A 21,667-nucleotide genomic window follows, 5' to 3' on the forward strand; every position below is an offset into this window, starting at 1 on the left:
TAGTATCTGCTAGTGGGGGGGGGGGGGCGAGGGGAGGAACCTGACAAAAAGTGTGTGTGATTAGTTATATGCAGCAGTCACTTAAAAATTTCAGGTTCTTTCGAAAATGCAAATGTGATCACCTTAACTCCTTTACTTGAATGCCCTCAGTGGCTCTTCGTGGTTTTCAGGCCAAACACAAATTTCCAGTGTGACGATCGAGGCTCCTCCAGACCTGGCCCCCGTCCTACTACAGCTTCACTCTTCGCCACTTCCCCATGTGCACCTTCGAGGCCTTTCCTCCGTTCTCGACTTGGTTAAATAAAGTTTTTCGTGACTCTACTCATATTTCTCTTCTGAAAACATTCCCTCGTGCTTGCCATAGCACAATCTTCCTTTTGTGTGTCTTCTTCACTGGGCTGCAGCATTTTTATGAGCTAGGGTACCATCTTTTTGTTTGCTATCCCAGCACCCATCCTAGGGTGCAGTACATAAGAGGAACTCACTAAGTATCTGCCGAAATGAATATTTGCATATTCTTACTTGCAAATTTTTATCAAAAAACGAAAACAAAAAAACAAAAACAAAAAAACCCCTGCTCATTGGAATATTGGCTCTCTGAATTATGCAAAGAGCTGGTTTTGACAATGCAGATCTCTATTTCCTAATATCTTGAGAGTATGAATAAAAACTATACCAATCTTGGAAGAAGTGGATGCCATAACCCAGTTTCGACTTTTTTTTCTCTTTAATACATTTTTGTTGGAGGAGTGGTTAGTCTTGTATTTTTAACCTTCAGCTTGTAGACTAGTACCTGATGATCAATATATAGCCTCTGGCCTTTCAAAGAACTGGTCCACCCACTTGAATCCCCAGAGCAAGCCTTCTCTGGGTCACTTGTGAGGGGCAAACAGCAACTCTTATTTACATGTCACCTTGGAACATACCAAAAATGGGGGGGGGGGTCATCATCTTAAATTACTTATTACCCATAATTGAGGGAGGAAGGAAGGAAATCAGAGTGAAAGGGAGAAAAATAAAGGCTAATAAGACTGAGTCCAGTGAGTAACGGAGGGAGAGGTCAATCAGCGGGGACTGTGATGGTCAGTAATGACTTTGAGAAAGAGTAAATCACACAAACTAGGTTGAAAATTGGGAAGAGGAACGGGGAAGAAAGTGTTTCCAGGTGGGAGCCAGCATGAGCAAAGGTCAGATAAGGATGTGAGGAGAGAAGACCTGCCTGACCAGAAATGAGGTGGGAAGGATTAGGTATGCTGGCATCCAGACAGGAACAGGGGCCAACGACCCATCACCCCCATTACTCCATGCTGCGCTGGTTATGAAGCATATTCAGATTTACTTACCATTTTGATCTCTAGACCTTTGTTAGATGAGTGGGATAGATATTGTAGGCTTTTTAAAAATAGAAATGGCAAAGACTAAAGAAGATTTAAAAAATTAGCCCAAGTCAAGCAGCAGCTAACCAGACTCACGATTTATTTCTCTGAGCTTGCAGACCTAAGAATTGCACTGGGCCTCCCTCACAAGTCACATAGCTAAGCTTCCTCATTTTGCAAACAAGAAAACTGAAGACCAAACGAGGTGAACCAATTTTTCCAAGGTCACATAAAAAGCATAGTTTAGGAGATTGGCTGGTAGCAGCTTTAATCAGCCTTATTTCTGACTCAAGGGACTTTTCCTTGTATTAGCTAGAGAGGAAACCCAGACAAAAAATCCTCATATTCCAGAGGAAAAACTGTTATTTTGACAAAACAAAAATTTTTTTCTAATGTTTTCTAACTGTTGGGATAACAGTTATATAACTGTACTTTTAAAAATGAAAATTTTTATCAACCAAAAATTACAAGCTTTTTAAGTGAAAAACATTCTGAAAAGAAACAGAGCTGCCTAAAGAGAGAGATCTATGGGCAGGGTGGTCTCTACCACCTATGGGAGCGCTTCAGAAGTTTTTTCTGCCACAAATGAATTTTCAGGTCATCAATCAGAGAAAATAATGTTTTGTTTTTTTTTTAAACATTAAACAAAACTATACACTGGCCCCAAATTGATAGACTACTATCATCTCAGAATCTGTTAGCAAAAGATAACTAATATTTCTGGACAAGTACATAATCCAGATGATGCATTATTTTATATGTATAATTTTTTTTAAACCCCAGAAATGACATGGCTTGAGAAATGACTTGCTGAGAAATCTGTGTTTACATTAGGAAGTGTAGGGGGAAAAAATCCCTTGCAGAACTTGGAAAGATGTTAAGTGGTAAATACCAAAATGCCCACCAAGCATGTAAGCAGCCTCTCATCCCAGCATGAATATGTGCAGCTCAGCATTTTAAAATTTACTTTTAGCTTTTCCAGCAGTTTGAATTAACCCTTCTCTACTTATGCTCCCTCTGTGAAAGATCAGCCCTTAACCTACAGCAAATCCTCTTTGATTTGCCAGCAGACAATTCCCTCACCCTAAGAGCTTACTCCAGAACAAATGCCTCCTGGAAGTCCTTTTACTGTCCACAAGTCTCCAATACCCGGACAAATGTTAGGAGTTAGTCCAGCTTGCCAGAGCTATATACAAATTGGAAAAGGCTTGTTGGGAGACCAAAACAATACACATAAATGCCATGCTAAAGATACTTCCAGACCACAGGCTCCCCAGGAGCATGTGCATTGGAATCACCCCAGAGAAGCTGTTTCAGAAGGCGAGGCTCAGCATTAGTACTTGTAAAAGATCCTTGGGTGATTTTAAAATGCATCTCTCACCGACAGGCACTAATCTAGATGCTCTAAAGAGCCAATTACATTTTTCTCTTAGTTTCAGCTCCTAGCAAGTTAAAATGAAAATCAAAACAAGCAATCCTAAAACCAAAAATGTTTCCAGATTGGGTTTATTTTACTAACTTATATTGGTTGGTAAACTTATTGACAGACTGCATGACTAACAAATATCAGAAAGGTGAGAATTTAATGAATATTTGTATAATACTTTACAATATTTTCTCACATATTAATGATCTCACATGGTTCTCATAGCAGCCCCATTGAGGTAGCTTGTTATTCTCATGTTAAAGATAAAGAAGACAAGTCTCAGAGACATGAAAGAATGGCCTGGAAATGCCCTAGTGATGTCAGCATTTTTATTCTCGAGTTACATTTATTTTTCGCTATTTACATTGATTTGTGTCTTTGAGGTATTTCTTTGTAACATACGATATATCAGTTTCTGCAGACATTTGCTTCTGAGGGGAAAAAAATCCATGTCAAAATCTTGATGAGCTGAAAACTCAGAGACCTGGTCCTGTTAAAGCCAGGGTCAGCCATGTAAACTTTCAGACTTCTTCACGGTGCAATATCTAAGCTCTTTGACTCAACAGAAGAATCTGAAGAACAAGAACAAAACAAAAGCCAAGAGAATAAATGAAGGTTAACTGAGCAGGAAAGACTTATTTCAAGAATATAAATTCTAAAATAAAATCATCCTCTTCTGTAGTTGTGTGAGCGATACTTATAGCAAAGTAAAATGCCTCCTACATGATTGGGTGCTGGTTGCTGGGAAAACTAAAACAACAAGTCAGCAGTCAGCCTATTAAACATGAAAGCAAACAATATACGGTGGGGCCGGCTGGGACAATGTATCTAAGTACAACAGAGACTCCAGGATCTTTGTAACAGCAGAACATGCAATCCATGCTTTCCTTTTTACCTTGTCGGTCGACATTTCCTTCATCCTGAGAGGCTGCTCTGGCATAACTCAGAGGTAGATTCAGCCCAACGACTGGCCCTACAATGCTCAGCCAAGATGTGATGTAGTTGACATTCCTGGGAAACAAGTGAAAATACAGGCAATTCTAATGTTTCCATTGTAGTTTGGATAAATGGTAGAAAATCAGTTACTGACGATAAAAGAAACAAGGCTTTCCTCAAAGATGTGTGCCCATGGCTTGGAATCCCAGCATTTCCAAATGTCGGCCTTATGGCTTGACAAGGACTCATGCTCCAAAAAAACTGTGAGGATCCCTCCCTGAGGTATTTACAGGCAATGAGACTCCTGCATCCCCCAATAATTATAATTTTACACTCATAATTTACAGCATTTGCTAGGGTAGTAGAGTACAGTGACTAAGAGCATGGCTCTGAGGCAAAATGGCTGGTTTTTCAATTTTCAAATCTCAGTTCTACCCCCTTAACTAGCTGTGTGACCTTGGCCAAATCGTTTAACCCCTCTGTACTTTAGCTTCCTCCTTTGTAAACTGTATAAAAGAATAAAACTTAGCTCATAGGCCATTATGAAAAAAAAAAACAAAAAAACAATGCATTAATATGTCTAAAATAGGGCAGCACCTAGCACACAGTAAAAATCGATAAATGTTAGTCATTACTATTATTATGAAGAATATTTCCTTTTTAGCTCAGCTTTTGTAGTCACATAAAAAGATTTACACTTTTAAAATAAGAGTCAAAAGCAATGTATCTTGATGGTGTTTCTTACCTATTGATTTTTCGAGCATTCTTTAACACAGGAGTCATGAATTCATTCGTCTTGCAGGGATGAAGTACAAAAAAGGGTCGCCCAAGTATCGGATGCTCCTGTAGGAATCAGAGTTCATTCAGGATTGTCCCTGTGAGTTACTTTGAAAAGGTTAAAATGCATAATCTGGTTTACTCCTTTAAAATAAAGGTTTGTTTTAAATTCCAAGTGATTAAATTAAGATATAGATAGATTTCAATTATGAAATATAATTCATAATCTAAACATGAGAAATTGCTAAGAAGGAGTTATGTATTGATAAAGTGGTACAGTCAATTATGGGAGAGCACATGGTTTTGCTTACATAATACAAACTGTAGACAAATTTTATCAGTTCCTTCTAACTCTGTCGGCTAGAGTTTCTCTCTGGCTTTTAATTATTCTTCAGTTTTTCCTCAAAGACATCTGTGAAGCCCAGTAGCCTGACTATCTGAACAATGTATTTCATTCATTTCTTTGTTAGTGGTAAGGGGACAAGAATCATCTGCACATTTTTTACATAAATTTTGTCAATGTATTAATCGTTTCAGGCCTAATAGGCACATGTTCAGTGGGTAGAATGAGGGGCTGGGAGAAGAACTGCTTACATTATTTAAGTTGTCTAGTTCTGTCTTTCTCTCTTTCAGAGTTTCTCTGTTTATTTGTTTCTCTCTTTCTATATCTCCCAAGCTTATAGGGCTGTTTCTATAAGTTAAAAGCCCATATGGTGGGATTGCACTGTCTTTATAACAGAATGACTAGACATAAGATATAAGTCAGACTGCTGCCAGTTTAGGGATGTGGACATCATTTGGCAAGCAATGGGGAGCCCTCGAAGGTTACTTTGTAGTGAGCGACCTATGCACAAAGTCTACCAACATGAAAACACTTACTGATGATAAATTTATTGAGCATTTACATTGTGTATTAACCATTATGCCACAAACTACAAATTCAAATACTGCTATGGTATGAATATTTGTGTCTTCCCAAATTCATATGTTGGAATCCTAATGTCCAATGTGATCGTATTAGGAGGTGGGAACTTTGGGAGGTGATTAGGTCATGAGGGTGGAACATTAAGGACCATAAAAAGAGGCTTCATAAGGTATTTGTCTTTCTCTGACTTATTTCACTTAGCATAATACCCTCTAGGTCCATCCTTCTTGTCGCAAATGGCAATATTCCATTACTTTTTATGGTCAAGTAATATTCCATTACATGTCTATATAATGGAATCCAGATTATATATATACATATAAAGAGCTTCTTTATCCATTCATCTATTGATGAACACCTAGGTTGCTTACATATCTTACCTATTGTAAATAATGCTGCAATGAACATAAAGGTGTGATTTCATGTATATGTGGAAAACAAAACAAAACAAAACAAAATAGGAACAGATTCATAGATACAGAGAACAAACCAGTGGTTGCCAGAGGCAGGAAGGGCATGGATGAGGAGGGTAAAGAGGTACAGAATTTTGGTTATAAAATAAATAAGTCAAGGGAATGTAATGTGCAGCACAGGGAAAATAGTCAATAATACCGTAATAACTTTGTACAGTACAGTAACAGATGGGATGGTTACTAGACTGACTGTAATCATTTCAGGTGTACAGCATAGTGATTTGACACTGTAAGATATATAAGTGTCAAATCACTATGCTGTACACCTGAAACTAATATAATATTGTATGTCAACTATTATAAATAACAAATTTTTAAAAAGAGGCTCCAGAGAGTAAGCCTGCCCCATCTCACCATGTGAGGACACAGTGAGAAGAAACCTGTGCCCCATAAAAGAGCCGTCATGAGAAAGGGCTGCTGGTACCCTGATCTAGAGTCTTCCAGCCTCCAGAACTGTGAGAAATAAATTTGTTGTTCATAAAGTACCCAACCTATGGTATTTTGTTATAGCAGCTGAAAGAGATTAAAACAAATACCTACAAAGACCATGCAGGTGGCCTTGAGAAACAAAGCCAGTAAAACAGACCAGCAGGTGACACAGACTGTGGGGGAGGGAGAGCGTGCTCAGCTGAGGCCGTGCCTGCCATTCTGCTCCAGCTAATTGTGACATGCGAGGATGCAGGTTCAGTGTGCCAGGTCTTCCCATTTGTCAAAATAACCTAGAAATCCAGATTTTCCTGTAAAATCTCCTAAATTTAAATGTTGGCACTTTTTTAAAACATAATGTGGGCCAAATACAATAAGCCCGTAGGCTGGATTTGGACTAGGGGCTGCCTAGCTTCTTCTGGTTTCTTCTGCTCTTCAGCCAATACAGGAGGAGCTGAACTCAGAGCTCTTCATGGGAAGAATTATGTGTGGTTGTCCCTGCTTCTTCCACTCGTCAATCCCAAAACAGTCATGCCTGCATGCGTGTGCATATACCCACTCACAAGAAATGGGAGGGACAGTTCCTCTTGTACTAGAGACACTGGGTATGGAGATTTGGGTGTTTTATGTGTGGTGAGGGTTGAGTTATTCACTGGGTGTGGGTTGGTGTATCTCTCCCCAAGTGCCACTTCCAGATGTCTCTGCCCAGTGGCCTGATTCTTACTGCAGAGCCTGAGCTCTCTCACTCCAGCACTCCGCTCACCCCTCATTCCCATCCCTAACCAGACCCCGGCCGGGGTCACAGCCCAGATGTGTTATGCCTAGAGCAAATCCTCCTGTCCAACTTAATTCTGGCTTCCCTTACCTGTTTTAAAGTCATATTTATTAATTCAACATACATCTGTTGGCCATCTTTTATGTATCTTCCAGGAAGATACATACATCTTTTATATATCTTCTAGATACAGTGATAAAGATGAAGTCCCTGATCCCATGAGACTTACATTCCAGTGCAAGAGACAGCCAATAAACATATAAAACAAATAAGTAATCAAGACAATATAGATAATAATGAGTGCTATGAATGAAATAAAATAGGGTGACATGATTCTGGAGGGACTGCAGTGATGTTTAGATTTGGTGAAAGGGAAGGCCTTACAGAAGTGATCTTTAAATAGAGATCAGAATGATTAGGAAAAAATCTATCATGCAGAGGTCTGGTGCTGGTATTGAAGGCAGAAAACAGTAAAGGAAAATGAGCATAGGAAATGCAAAAGTATTTTAGGAGTATCCTGAACTAAAATAATTACTATTTGGAGGGTTGGGACTTCAAAAGCCAAATTTAGTCTAATTTTTTTTTTTTTTTTTTTGGATTACTTTAGTAGTAACCAGTGTAAGGAATAAAGAGCTATAACCAAATCTTAATGATGAGAAGACATGTCGCCTTCTTTAATAAAATGAAACCTAGACCTCCAAGGATGTCATTAGATGGAAACACTCCTAAAGGGGAAAGTCAGCTCAACCATGCAGCCTCCTTGCCTCTCCAAGACTCACTCTCCTTTCGGCATTCCTTGAAGATTCCTATGGCTACTTTCACTCACATGGGGAAACTCCCCGAGCTTTAGACACCCAAACCTAAGCCCATAGTTGAGGTAGAAGGGACTGTTCAAACAAGATTCTCCTAAAAGCCTGGGGATACTGAAAGAGTAATAAACACACGAAGCATCAGGGCTCTTGAAGATCCATATGTTACAATACTGAAACTAATTCAGAAACAAATTAATGAAAAATAAATTAGAATTTAAATTAAAATAAAATCTCAGGCACTTAAAAGCACCAGTAATCTACAACATTTTAACATTCATTTCTCCTCAAGCAATATAAAAAATAGTCATATCAGCATTTAAGGTTATGTTTTAATAAAATAGAATGCATGAGAATGCATACATGAAACATCTTTTTTAAATAGTAGAGACTTTCATGCCTTAGAAGAGCTTTTATTTTTATTTTTACGCCTACAGCAGCTAGTCTTCCTAGGCGGTCTCCTATCCAAGTACTAACTAGGCCCGACCCTACTTAGCTTCTGAGATCAGACAAGATTGGGCGTGTTCAGGGAGAAGAGCTTTTAGAACAGCTGGACATTTCTTTAATGTAGGTTTCTCTACCTGCACACACACACACACAAAAAAAACCTAAAAATTTTTTATCCTTTACTATACTGAGAACTTATATCTCTGTAATTAGACAGACTATCTTAAAATGAATGATTGTCTTTACAAATCAGAAGTTTAAATTGGATTTTAAAATAAAAATTATATTGTTTTGGAAAGATGTTTTTGGTTTTAAAAAGCAAAGCAAAAAATAGGAATTATAGTGTATAATCTAAGGCATATTTTATAGAATCTCTTAAGAAAATTTTTATAAATAGATAACAATAGAAGTGGACTTCCAGTTATAGCAGAATATATAGGTCAGCAAATATTCTCTCCGAAAAACAAGTATAAAACTGAAAAAACTGCCCAAAAAAACCAAACCATTTCTGGGTTGTAAAAATAAACCAAAGACAAATAGAAATTTTGAAAAGTGTTTAATTCATAAAAAGCTGCTAGAAGTTCATGTTAGACACAGAGAGTCTGCAGCCTTCTGGCCTAAAAATACCCCCATGTCACCATTCACCTCCACCCACGCCATCAATAGGTAAGTTTTTCCAGAGAGGAGCTGGCCGTGAGAAGGAGAGGCTGTGTGGCCAGCTGGGATGCCTTGATTTCCAACAGACAGTGAAAACTATTGCCCGGTGTTGTTGGCAACATAAACAGCAAAACTAGTACTAGATAAAAAGAAAAAAACACAGCTCTGCTAGATAGATGTTACAATGCCAGCTGAAGTAAGCAGACAACCAGTCAGAAATTTAAAGGGGAGATCCTGGAGATAAGACAGTTGTAGAAGGACTAGGTAAGTTCTCTAGGCATCCCCAACTGACGGAGAGCTACACCATGTTCAGGGAAGATATGAGAAGACCTGATAGAAAGTAAAAGCTGATGTTAACCTGAATGTTAACTGAATTCTGAATGTGCTCCCAATCCACACACATTCATTGGCAAAGGAGGGAAGACTTATGGGCTTTAGGTATTTAAGCACAACCTCTGTTCAATCATTGGCTAACCAGTAAGCCATACAGACATAGCTGGATGACCCCAAAGAAGCTAGACTAAAACGTGAAAATAAGAATGAAAAATAAAACAGCAAAGACATCAATGGCCATACTTACAAAGAGGCAAATTCTGCAGATAAAGCCTAGGAGAGTTACTAAAACAAACAAACAAATAAGCAAGCAAAGAAAAACAATAACAACAACAACAATAACAAAAAGACAACTCTTAGGGAAAAATATTGGAATCCATAATTGCTACAATACATTATCTAATGTGTCCAGCTTTCAAAGAAATTTGTGATATGCAAAGAAACAAAAAAGTGTGATGCAAAGCGGGGGGAAAAAGCCATTAATAAAAATTGACTCAGTGTGGGCCCAAATACTGGATTTACAAAGAATTCAAAGCAGCTATTATAAATATGTTTGAAAAGCTAAAGAAAACTGTTTAACTAGTTAAAAGGGAAAATTTATGACAATGACTTTGCAAATAAGTAATTAAGAAATACTAACTATGAAAAGGATCAAATGGAAATTCTTGAAAAGCACTGAAAAGTACAACACAGATAAAAAATTCACTAGATGGGTTCAGTAGATAGATGGCAGTAAAAAGAATTAGTGGACTTGAAGACATATTGACCTGTGGGACAATATCAAGTGTCCCAGCATACTCGTAACTGGAGTCTGGGAGGAGAGGAGAGGGAGGAAAGGGGCAGGTAAAACATCTGAAGAAATACGGTCTGAAAACTTCTAAATTTTGATTAAAAAAAAAAATTAATCTACAGATACAAGTTGCTCAACAAACCTTAAGTGGAAACACAAAGAAATCCACTTCTAGACACATTGTGGTCAAATGGCTGGAAGCCAAAGACAAAGAGAAAATCTTAAAAGCAGCAAGAGAGAGAAGACTCATCACATAAAGAAGAATACAATAATGGCTGGCTTCTTATCAGACTAGATAGCAGCAGAAGGACATAGTCAAAATTCTTATGGAAAAAAACCTAGAGTTGTCAACCAAGAATTCTATATCCAGCAAAACTAGTCTTCAAAAAAATGAAGGTCGTATAAAAACAGGCCCAGGGAAATGGACTATGAGAATTCTTTGCTACTAACCTGCCTCATAAGATTACTAAAGAAAGTCCCTTCAGGCAGTAATACCAGAGGGTAACTCAATCCACAGGTGATAATAAAAAGCATTATAAATGGTAAATACAAAAGACAAGTTAAGTATTTTTTCTTCTTTTAATTACTTTAATAGACATAAGATCATATAAGCAAAAGTTGTATACTACAGTGTTTGGTTTGTAACATATATAGATGTAACATACATGACAATAATAGCACAAAAGAAGGGGGAAATAGAAATACATCGAACAAAGCTGCTATATTTTAGCTAAATTAAGTCAGTATTAACTTGCGTTCCTATTGTTAGAATGTTAGTAAGGTTGTTATTTTTGAGAGCAATTAGAACCTAAAAGCTCTGTTTTATCGTTATATAAATCCTTTAAATATGTTATTCATCAAAACCACTTTTTCTAGCAATGTGTCAAAGGCAACCATAATTAATTACATGGTTAAATTGTATGCAGTCAACACTCAATGATTTCTCAAATCAGCTTCTTTTAGTTGTGGCAAATTAACCAAATCATTAATTACTTTTTAAATACAGAAAATATACTCAAAATAAATCCTTGTTTCCAAATACGTAAGAATACTAAATACAAGTCTTGAGTTATTAAGACTATAATAATGGTTATATAATGTAGAAAAATATAAACAAAACAGTAAGACATCAATGGCCATACTTACAGGGAAGCAAATTTTAAAAAGTATTTTGTCTTCTCTGGTACAGTTATAATTTGTATAGTCCTTCATTCATTCATTTGCCAAATATCACATCTTTTTGTCTTATAATCTGATAATGATTTAACCTTTACTAAAGGCAACAAATCTGTAATTTTAAAATGTGGTTAATCTTATGGACATGTTAGTGCTGCAGCAGTGACAGAATTAGCTTTGCAACCTGAGCCAATGCTATTTTTTTCAGTCACTTTCAATCAGCTGATCCTGTAAGCCAAACAATTTGTATTCAAAGTCAGGTAGATAATTTAAAATAATTTGAAGCATTTGATCAATGTAGACAGTCAATCTGGATAACATTCTCCAAAAGCCATTTTTCTGCAATGGAAATTTGTGAAGGCTTATGTTATTGAGTAAGATTATCTGTATTTTCTATTTTCTCCTTCAGACAGCCAGAATCAGAGATGAAAGCTGTCTTTAGTTAGTTTAGGAATTATGTGCTGGAGTTCAAAAAAATCTAAAGTCCTACACCTTATTTGTTTAACATACCATTTTCAGAAATGGAAGAACATCAAAACTGTCAGGATCTTTTTAGTGACATTTCTTAGATCAATTCAGAAGGTAAATTTGTGTGAAAGTGCTACCATCTGCTGTCAGTACTAATGAACTGATGCAAATCTGCACTGAGAAAAATGTCAGTGTGGAAATACACACAGCCAATGAACTGTGTTAGGCTTACAACTCAATAAACACTTCTACTGGAAAAAGTTCTGCTAAATTGTTTTCCATGAAAATAGAAATGATGGGTCAGATTTCTATCTCTGTAACTCCAGAGGAGTTATATAGGCACATTCTCTCATGAAATTTAATTTAGCAGTGGTTAAATGTCTCATAAAATAAGTCTGATGTGAATATTGTGAATTGTTCCCAGAACTATTAGATATGACTAACACAAGGAAATAATACTGTACTTTTATTCTTACGTCTAATAAATATGATGAGTTACTTAGTTTGTTTCTTAATATTCTTGGCTTTCCAGGAGAGTACAAATGTAAGTTCACGTACTAAGCTTTCATCCAGTTTCATATTCCAGACTGTTCAAGTTTGCCTTCCACTCTGGGCGCATTCCTTAGAAATAGAGAGGGGTCTTGCCTCATCGTGCCCCTCCCCACCCCAAGCAGGAAAAGAAAAATGGCTATAGAGCATGTACTAAGTGCTTTGCAGGGGGTCATCCATCCAAATAATTCTTTAATGAAGGCTTTACTATTACCACATTGGAGAACGGGTTCAAAGAGGTTATGCTTAAGGCCATCTATATAGTGAGGGGCAAAGCATCTCCAAAGTCCATACTCTTCCACTGCACCTCCTCACCCCACTGATCAGAGCTGGTGTCAAGGATACTCCTGGCTTTAATGCTCTCTAGTCCGCCTCTTCAAATATTTATTTTGTATTTCAAAATAATGTGTTTTCATAGAATTATAAGAGCAATACATACAGAGAGTTCAGCAAATAAAGAAGTGAACAAAGAATAAAAGTAGGATAACCTAAAACTGTCCACCTCAGATTTATTCACTTTTTGGTGAATTTCCTTTCTTTTTATACACACCCATTTGTAGTTTGCTTTTTATTAGCTGAACAGCTATTTATCTAGCCCCTGCCATGTATTTTTTTTTTATCTTCTCTAGTATCTTTGTCTTCCATTTTACTGATTTTTGTACTTATTTTTATTATTTATCTCCATATATTTCGTTTGGATTTATTTTGTTTGCAATTTTTTTTAGTGTTCCATGCATGCCTAAAAGAATATGTACAAACATTATGTAATATTTGGTTGTTGGCTATGGTGCTTTCCATGCATCACTACGTCAAGCAAGGTATTTGTGTTACCCACATCTTCTATGATAGCTAATTTGTCTCCTCCATGATAGCTAATTTGTCCATTTCAGCTTGTAGTTTGTCAATTTATCCTGAAGCTATTATTTAAATGCATGGAAGTATATCATGATAGAGAATAAAGCTTTAATATGAAGTAATCATACTTATCTGAGTATGCTTTCTGCCAAAAGAAAAAAAGGACTTTTATCTGAAATTAACATAGCCACACCAGCTTTCTATTAACCTTACACATTTAAAAATATATATATTTGCCTTTCAATCTTTTCATATCCTTATGTTTAAGGTATTTCCCATAAAAAAAACAACAACAGGATTTTTTAAAACAGAAATCCACCTTCATAAACTGTCTCTTATATGAAGTATTTAGTTCATTTATAGGTTTTCTGATTACTAATATAATTTGACTTCATTTCTTCCATCTTACTTTAAACTCTTTTACTCATTCTATTTTCAATGTTTTCTTCTTTTGGTCCCCTTTTTTCTTTCTCCGTTGCTTTCTTTTGGATTGATTGAGTATAGGCTCAAATTTTTTTCTTTCATTGCTTTTTATCTTTTAATTAGTTTGCAAGTACATGTTGCATTTCTAAACTTTTAGTAGTTATCCCATAATTTTTCATTAAATGTTTTACTTAATAAAATCTATAGTTAGTCAATATTTTTACCTTTTTCCTAAACATTTCAAGTACTTTAGGATGTTTACCTCTGATTACCTCTCCCTGATTTGTATGGTATTGTTGTCCAGGATTTCAATTGTATTTTTTGTTTTTTAACCTGATAAATTAGATATTATTAGTGTTTTGTGACTCAATGTTTGCTGAGACTTACATTTTACTATTCTTTTTGCTTACCATTTTTTTTCTATATCTCAGATATTTATTCTGGGATCATTTTCTTTTGTTGAAATGTGTTCTTTGGAATACCTCCTTGGGAAGGTCTGTAAGTAGTAAATGGTCCCATACTGTGAATGCTTTATCTTGCCCTCATTTTTGAAAAATGTTTTTGCAGGTTAAAATTTTTTAGGTTACAAGTATTTTCTCTTAGCACTTTGATTCGATTCTATCTATCTATCTATCTATCTATCTATCTATCTATCTATCTATCTTCCATTTTGTTGTGTGTGTGGAAGTCAACTATCAGTCTAATTGTCATTTCTTTTTAAGATCTGTTTTACTATAATTCATCTAGGTGTAGATTTCTTTTCATTTATCCTGTTTGGGACTCATTGGGCTTCCTGAATTAAATATCAGTGTCCTTTCAACCATCCTGGGAAATTCTCAGTATCAGCTATTTGAACAATGGCTCTTCTTCATTCTCTCTAGTTCTATCTTCTCGAAGTCCTATTAGACATGTGATTGCTCTCTCTCCCTAGTAACTTTTACCAGGTTATATTGACCATCTTTTCCTCAAATTTTGTTACAATGTGTATAATTTCTTCAAATTCTTTTAATATATCAATGCTCTCTTTATATTTACCTGCTTTTTAGTCTAAGCTAAGCCTTCTAATTATACATTTTCCTTTCTAAAAGTTCTAGTTGATTATTTCTTAAATTTACTTGACCATTTTTATAGTCTCTTTTTCCTATATCATACTCAGTATTTTCTTCCATTTTTAAAAGTGTATTTGACAAATGTATTTTATATTTTGCATTGAAAATTTCAAGATATAAATTTAAGGATCTGATAGTAATTTGCTGTTTCTGCTGGCCCTCACTCTTAATGGATTGTTATGAATTCTGTACTCTTATTATGAATAATAGGACTATTAATATGGTAATTCTTTGAAGCCTAGGGTTAAAAGTGCATCCCTCCAGAGAAGTTTATGTATGCTTCCTTCTATTGTCTAGGAGGGTGGAAGGGAAAAGAGGGATTCCAACTCCATGTGCACTTGAGTTGTGTTTGGGAGTTTTATGGGATATTTTTCTTTCTCTTTTTATATGTTCTATACAGAGTAAGGCTGAGAGAGTCGAATGGGGAAGAGAGAAAAAAAACAGAGAGAGAATGATGGGGAGTGCTAAGTTAGGTAAATTGTCAAGGGAAGGCCTCTGTACAGAGATATCATTTGAGTAGAGAGCTGACCAAGTGAGGAGCAAGCCATGTAAGTCTTTGGGAAATGAATCTTTTGGCTTAGGAATGACAAATGCAAAGTTCGTAAGACCCTAATGAGGGAATGTGCTTGGAGTGTTCAAAGAACAGCAAGAAGACCAGTGTGGTCAGGTAAAATGAAGGGGAATACTGTTAGAAGTTAGATTGTAGAGCTAACCAAAAGGCAAGATCATGTAGAACCTTGTAAGGAATGGAAAAAGTTTGGGATTTTATTCTGAGTATGATGGGAAGACTTTGTTGGATTCTGAAAAAAAAGAAGCGACATATTCTGATTTATATTTTTAAAATATCACTCTTTCTTGATAGTGCAGAAGGGCAAGAAAAGCAACAGGAAGAGCAGCTAGGAGGCAGTGCAGCATCCCAGACAAGATATGACAGAGGCTTATACTAGGTGGTAGTGTAGGTGGGGGACAATAGTCAGGTGTGGGATTTATTTTGAAAGTAGAGCCAACAAGACTTGCTAAGGGGTCTGATATGCTGTGTGAGAGAAAGGAAAGTGCCAGGGATAACTCCAAGGTGAAATGTCTGTTCATGTTTCCTTGACTGGTCCTCTATTGGGACTGTATAGGGGTTTTCTCATTATTTTACATTAGCTCTTTAGTGCCTTCTGCAGATACCGATGCTTTTCATTCGTTCAACCATCACCAAGAACCACGCGCTAGGTCAAACATTAGTAATATATTGGCACATAAACGGATAACCTCTGTTCTCATAAAAGTTGCTGAATATTAAAAATATTTTTATTTCAAGGTTTTTATTTGTATTTAAATTTGTTCATGATGATTTAGATGTGGAATATAATATTAGATAGTTAAACCTACACTTTCTCTTCTCATTTCTGTCATCACTTTTGTTTTAAAAATCCTATTCTGAATTAGAATATTAGATATTTACCTCTATTTATGAATAGTTTATAATTAATCTACTTGCCGTTCCCCAAATGCACTGCTTTTTCTTACCTAAGATCTTTGCACATGTAGTTCTCTCTGCCTGGAACAACCTCCCATCCTCCCTCACCTACTAATGCCCATTTCTCCCTGAAAGAGCTCAGCTTCCTTTTACCCCAACCCTGCTTCAGGGGCCCTCCCTCTGTGCTCCCACTGCACCCCATGCTTAAGGATCATGCTTCATTCCATACTGTTCTATAGGTAATTGCTTGTTTCCTGGAGCCTTCCTTTATCATACTGTAATTCCTTGAGGAGAGAAGAAGTATTCTGATCACTGTTTTGGTCTCAGCATCCAGGACAGTGCCTTTTATCTAGTAGGCACTCAATAAACATTTGTGGAATTACTGCATAGACAAAGACTTCCTACTGTGCCAAAGTAAATTGTTACTCAGACACGTAGCCTGTTCCATAAAGAAAAATATTTGTGCAGAAAGCACCATGGCCCCCTGTGCTACTGTGGGGACATGAAAGGGACAGAAACATTCTTTCTCTTTGTCATAAAACCAGGGACATCACCTCATGTACATTTACAGGAGTCCCCAGATAAGAACTTCAATATCTGTTTTCTCAAATATTTCTTCTTAATTGTATCTAAAAGCAAAGGAAAGGGTTTGAAAAGATGGTTAGAAATAACTATCCACATAAAAACTATGTCGACTATGCAATATATTCTAAATCTATTCATTTTTGCATAAAAAAATCTTACCCTTCATTACCACTGAAAAAACCAATGCACCAACAGGTATATTTTAATTTTCTAAATTAGCCTACCCTCTCCCACATCCCCTGAGAGATGTTACCCAGACTAAGAAGCAAGTCAAATACTACTAAAATATATAACATACTCATGCCTTTCTACTTAACTCACTCTTTGATCACTTAATGTGCTTTGTATGCATGCATGCATCCATCCATCCATGCATCCATTCACTTATTCAACAAATACTATGGAGCAAGTTCTATGTGCCAGTCACTGTTCTAGCACGGGAGATATAATCATACTCAAGACTGAAGCAAAATCTGCTCTTACAGAGTTTACATTTCAGTTTTAGGTACCAGAAAGATATAATACAATATCCCATTATCTCAGCTCCTGAGGTTTACAGTCCAGTTGTACCCCCACCACTAAAAGTCCTGGGTTGCATCTCTAGGGGAGAGAGTTCCAAAGGTCAAATAAGTTTGTCACCACTCACTTCCCTTCCCTTGGGATTTCCAAATAGAATGGAAAAGCAGCTCCCTCAAGAAAACAGCAATTTCACTTGGCCTGATGGTGGTGGTGGTGGCGGGGCGGGGGGGGGGTGGGGAGGCGGGGTGGTAATAAGTCTTGTGATGATGAAAATCTGGCAAGAGAGATGTCCTCTGTGGGCATCTCAAAAACAAACTCAGCCTCTGGAGAGGAGGCTTGGGGAGGAGTCACATTTGACAGAAGACTGTGGAGATCACAAGAATGGGATACTCCTCGCTGTAAGACAGAGGGTGTCCTGAAGGAAGCCTGTACATGCCTGAGGTCAGACAGGTACTCACCAGTAAACTAAAGAAAAATCACAACTTGGAGATGGCCCAGGTCTGAGGCCCCATGAATGGGAAGCCCACTTGTTCCCTAGAATGATACTCATTGTGAGATCCTGATGTCTGGAACTTAACTACTATTTTCACCCGACAGATCTAATGCTTGTTGTAATTGTGAGGTTTCTGTAATGCTGTACTGAGTGCCCTGAAGTTGGAAACTGTAGGGTGTATATTTTTATGAGCTGAAAGGGACTTTGAGTCCAATGAAACAGGATATCTCCTCTCTTCTCATCTGTTCCCATGCTTCATTAGGGCATCTACAATTCAAGGGTTACAGAAATCACTATAATATACAACAGATTATGTATCACTCAAAAGGTACAAATCCAAGAATATGGGAATTCAGAGAAAAAAGAGGTCACTTCTGACAGGTGGGCAGACGGGGTAGAAAAGATTCCCTGAAGGTATGGTATTTAATCTGGTCCAGACCTTAAAGGATGGGCAGGATGTATGTGCGTGTGGGGGGTGGGGGAGGGGTAAAGTATGGTAGTAGAATTTAAGACAGAAAGAGGCTACTCCATATGAGTTTAATGGGAAGGGAGTTAAGTGAAAGACATGTAGACTTTCATCTTTTAAGTAAGACTGAGAAGTATGATAAATTTGGAGAAGGAAATGTTTATTTTTGTTTGTTTTGTTTGTGGTAGTGTTAAATGACTGAGGCAGCCTCTATAATAACTAAAGTATTCTCTGGAAGCGATCAACACCTATCTAAGACAAAAAGTGAAGTTTGAAGTATACACAATTCTTTCTTAGAGTTTTGAAAAAAGATAGGAAAAAAAGTGGAAAGAAAAAACACACCAGTACGAATTTCTATCCCAATAAATGAGTGAGGATATAGATAGAAAGACAACGAAAGAATATTTAAGGGGAAAAAATGTAGGAAAGAAATGAAAAAGTCTTGCCCAAGTACCCCTGAAAGCCAGCAAGTTTCTCCTCATTTCTGGGTTGGGCAGGGGAGACAAGTAAAGCTAGGTTTTGCTCTAGCTGCACCTGTTGATGTTTTGCAGCCAGTTAATTAAAAATAAAATTCTAATGATTTGGGTGAAGGTGGAGTCAAAGAAAAAAATAGGACAGTTCTTTAAAATTACATGTTACACAGAAGCCACCAGGCTTCCTAGAATTTTTATTAAAAATTACAGACATCACAGCAACGGTTTTCAGACAACATCTCCTCTGCTAACAAAACTTTCTTTTCATGGCTCCTGAGGGAGTCCAGAAACTAATTCTCCCACCCTGCATAAATCTACAAAGGGCTCCCTCCTCAAACTGCTGACAGCCCCAACTCTAACTCCTGGATTGCAGAGCAGAGTTTGAATATATTTATAGAGTCTATATGGGTTGTTGCTTTAAGCAACACCATTAATATGCCAGACCTCTGAGTTCCCAAACTTATTCAGTTATCAATTTGCTGTACATAATTTAATCTTTCTCTATTTTGATATGCAAAATGGAAATAGCACTGCTGATACTTCATAGGGTGAAAGGAGATAACCAACAAGACCATTATAAAGCTTGCTGGGGGAAAAAAAGAGCTTATGTAAATGTCTATTAATTAAACAGGAAAGGCTGCACAACTAGGTCAGGCCTGATGATAAAACTGAACAACCCACCCCAGCACTGGTATCAAAAAGAAGAAATGAACATTTAATCCTAAATATCACTTGTTGGTTGCATTTTATAAAGAATATTGAATTGTAATATTCTGTAACATAACACAGAGCAGCATATTTCAGACCATCTTCAAAGAATTCTTTGAGAGAACATAAACTGATTAGAGACAACAGCCCCAAAAAACCAAAAAAGCAAGCCAATTACTAATGAAGAACTTGTAAAAAGCTAATCAAAGCTCTCATCCAGAGAAAATGAGAAAATCTGAGCCTTAGAATGATTTTGTATATTGATGAGATTTTATATAGCATCACAGAAAGAAAAATAAAACAGATTTAAATGAGGAAAAAGGATTCTTAAGTCTCTGTTTAAAAGCCTTGTTATGTTCTATATCAGTGTTTTTATTAAAATGTTCAGTTCCAGTGGAAACATCCATTTTTATGAAATACCTGATGGGTGGTGCTGTCAACAGACACTCCCAGTTTCTGTCTCTCTAGTGAAACCCCTGAGTGTTGGGAGGGCCAGAAAGAAGACCTTCACCCACCCTTTTTGCTTAGAGAGGTGTCTTATCCAAGGTCATGGCACTCAGAAATGATGGATCCAAGACTCAAGTCCCAATTCAAGAACAAAGCTTTGCCTTTCCTCATCAACACCAAGCCTGCTAAGACTAAATGCAGCACTTCAGCATGAAACAACTTGAGGGATTACATTTATTCTATTTTTGTCTTAAAAGAAAACAACTGGGAGCGTGTGCTTTCCAAGCATTAATTATTTTTTTCATTCCACTACATTACATAATGGTGACAATTTCGGCTTACTAAGTCTATTTCTGAGGTACTAAAACAGTGATACTACTTTAGAGCTATGTATGCTGAGGTTTAAGAGAGTGGTGAGTCAGCAATCAGAAAATTCAAAGATTTTTAAGAACAAACTCACAAAACAGCCTAATTTATTGATAACCAGATATTAAAGTCTGGCAACTATCACACAGGAAGTTGTTTTATGAGCAACACAAAATAAAATAGCAATCTGTTAATACAATTATTTTTTAGAATGATGCCAAATAGAATTTTGAAGCAGCAGAAAAACATAGAGATGAATCTTCAAGATGATTTTTTACAATATAATAATGCCTCTCTTTAGATATAAAATCATTATAAATTTCTAATAAAAGCACCCCAGTTTACGGCTAACAGTCATGTATTCCTTTTATGCTCCGTATCCAACTTTAAAAATCACGAGATTCTTTTTACTCCCAGAATCAGATTTCCAAATGATTTAAGTTAAAATTAGTTGTTCTCTTCAGATCTCTCAAAAGAGACTCCATGAAGAAAATTCCTAAGGATGTGATAAACCCACAACAAAATCTGTGATTACCTGACTAATAATGAAAAATGTTAGGTAAAGATCTGATCTATAACAATGTAGTTACTGCGAGATATTTCTCCCACTTTTTATTAGTAAATAATTTGAAACTAGCTGACAAAGCAATGCTAATCAAATTTTTTTTCAGACGGTACTTGTATCCTGGTATTTTGCAAACTAGTATTAGAAAAATAAGCTAACACTTGCGAGCAAGAATAGCAGTTTCTTTCCGTAAGTAACTTAATAGTGTCAGAATAAAAAATTATACTCTACTTTCATTTCTTGGCCTAATCAATTGTTTACATTTCTCCGTAGTAACCTCTGTTGGAATTTTAAGAACTGATTTTTATAGTTTGGATCTAGTTCAGTGTTTTCTAGACAAGAAAGTTTAGAACCCCCAAAAAGAGAGTCTAAAACCATAAAAAGAAAACTGGCCTAGGAAGTACACAGGCTTTCCACATGAACTCAGGAGATGATCTTTGATTTAAAGGCTCAGCTCTAAGCTCACCATTATTTTCTCCTCACAGCCTTTCAGACCAGCAAGGTCAATAAATTTCATGATTACTTCAAACTTGAGTTCTTTTATCTTTCCTCTTAAAGGTTGATTTCTTCCCAATTTTACTGATCTCTGAACTTTCCTATCCTTCATAGTTATGTACACAATAAATGTATAATTTCATTATTCAATTTTTTGTCTTAACATTATTTCACATGTACTTTCCTGTATTTTGCATAATCCTTATAACTTTCTTTTTAGCTACCTAATAGTCCACCTGGCTGATATATCATCATAGATTTTATTATTATTCCACTGTTAAACATTTAAATTATTTTCCAGTTTTATACTATTATAAAGTACATGTGTGAATATATATAAAATATGGATTATGGA

General features: G+C 36.4%; 1 protein-coding gene across 6 annotated transcripts in view; it reads right to left on the reverse strand.

The window, feature by feature from the left end:
- Window positions 1–2,866: 2,866 nt before the first annotated feature.
- Window positions 2,867–21,667, reverse strand: part of ATG10 (autophagy related 10) — a 198,814-nt gene continuing 180,013 nt past the window's right edge. For all 6 annotated transcript variants that reach the window (XM_036225504.1, XM_016123301.2, XM_016123317.2 and 3 more), the window contains exons 6-8: window positions 4,484–4,581; window positions 3,698–3,813; window positions 2,867–3,374 (exon numbers count right to left, since the gene is read on the reverse strand). In XM_036225504.1, coding sequence (XP_036081397.1) covers window positions 3,334–3,374; window positions 3,698–3,813; window positions 4,484–4,581 — 255 coding nt within the window. In that variant the 3' untranslated portion in view covers window positions 2,867–3,333. The remainder of the gene's footprint in view (window positions 3,375–3,697; window positions 3,814–4,483; window positions 4,582–21,667) is intronic.

This window comes from Rousettus aegyptiacus, unplaced genomic scaffold, assembly GCF_014176215.1.
Source record: "Rousettus aegyptiacus isolate mRouAeg1 unplaced genomic scaffold, mRouAeg1.p scaffold_m13_p_8, whole genome shotgun sequence".
In the NCBI taxonomy this organism is placed as follows: Eukaryota; Metazoa; Chordata; class Mammalia; order Chiroptera; family Pteropodidae; genus Rousettus; species Rousettus aegyptiacus.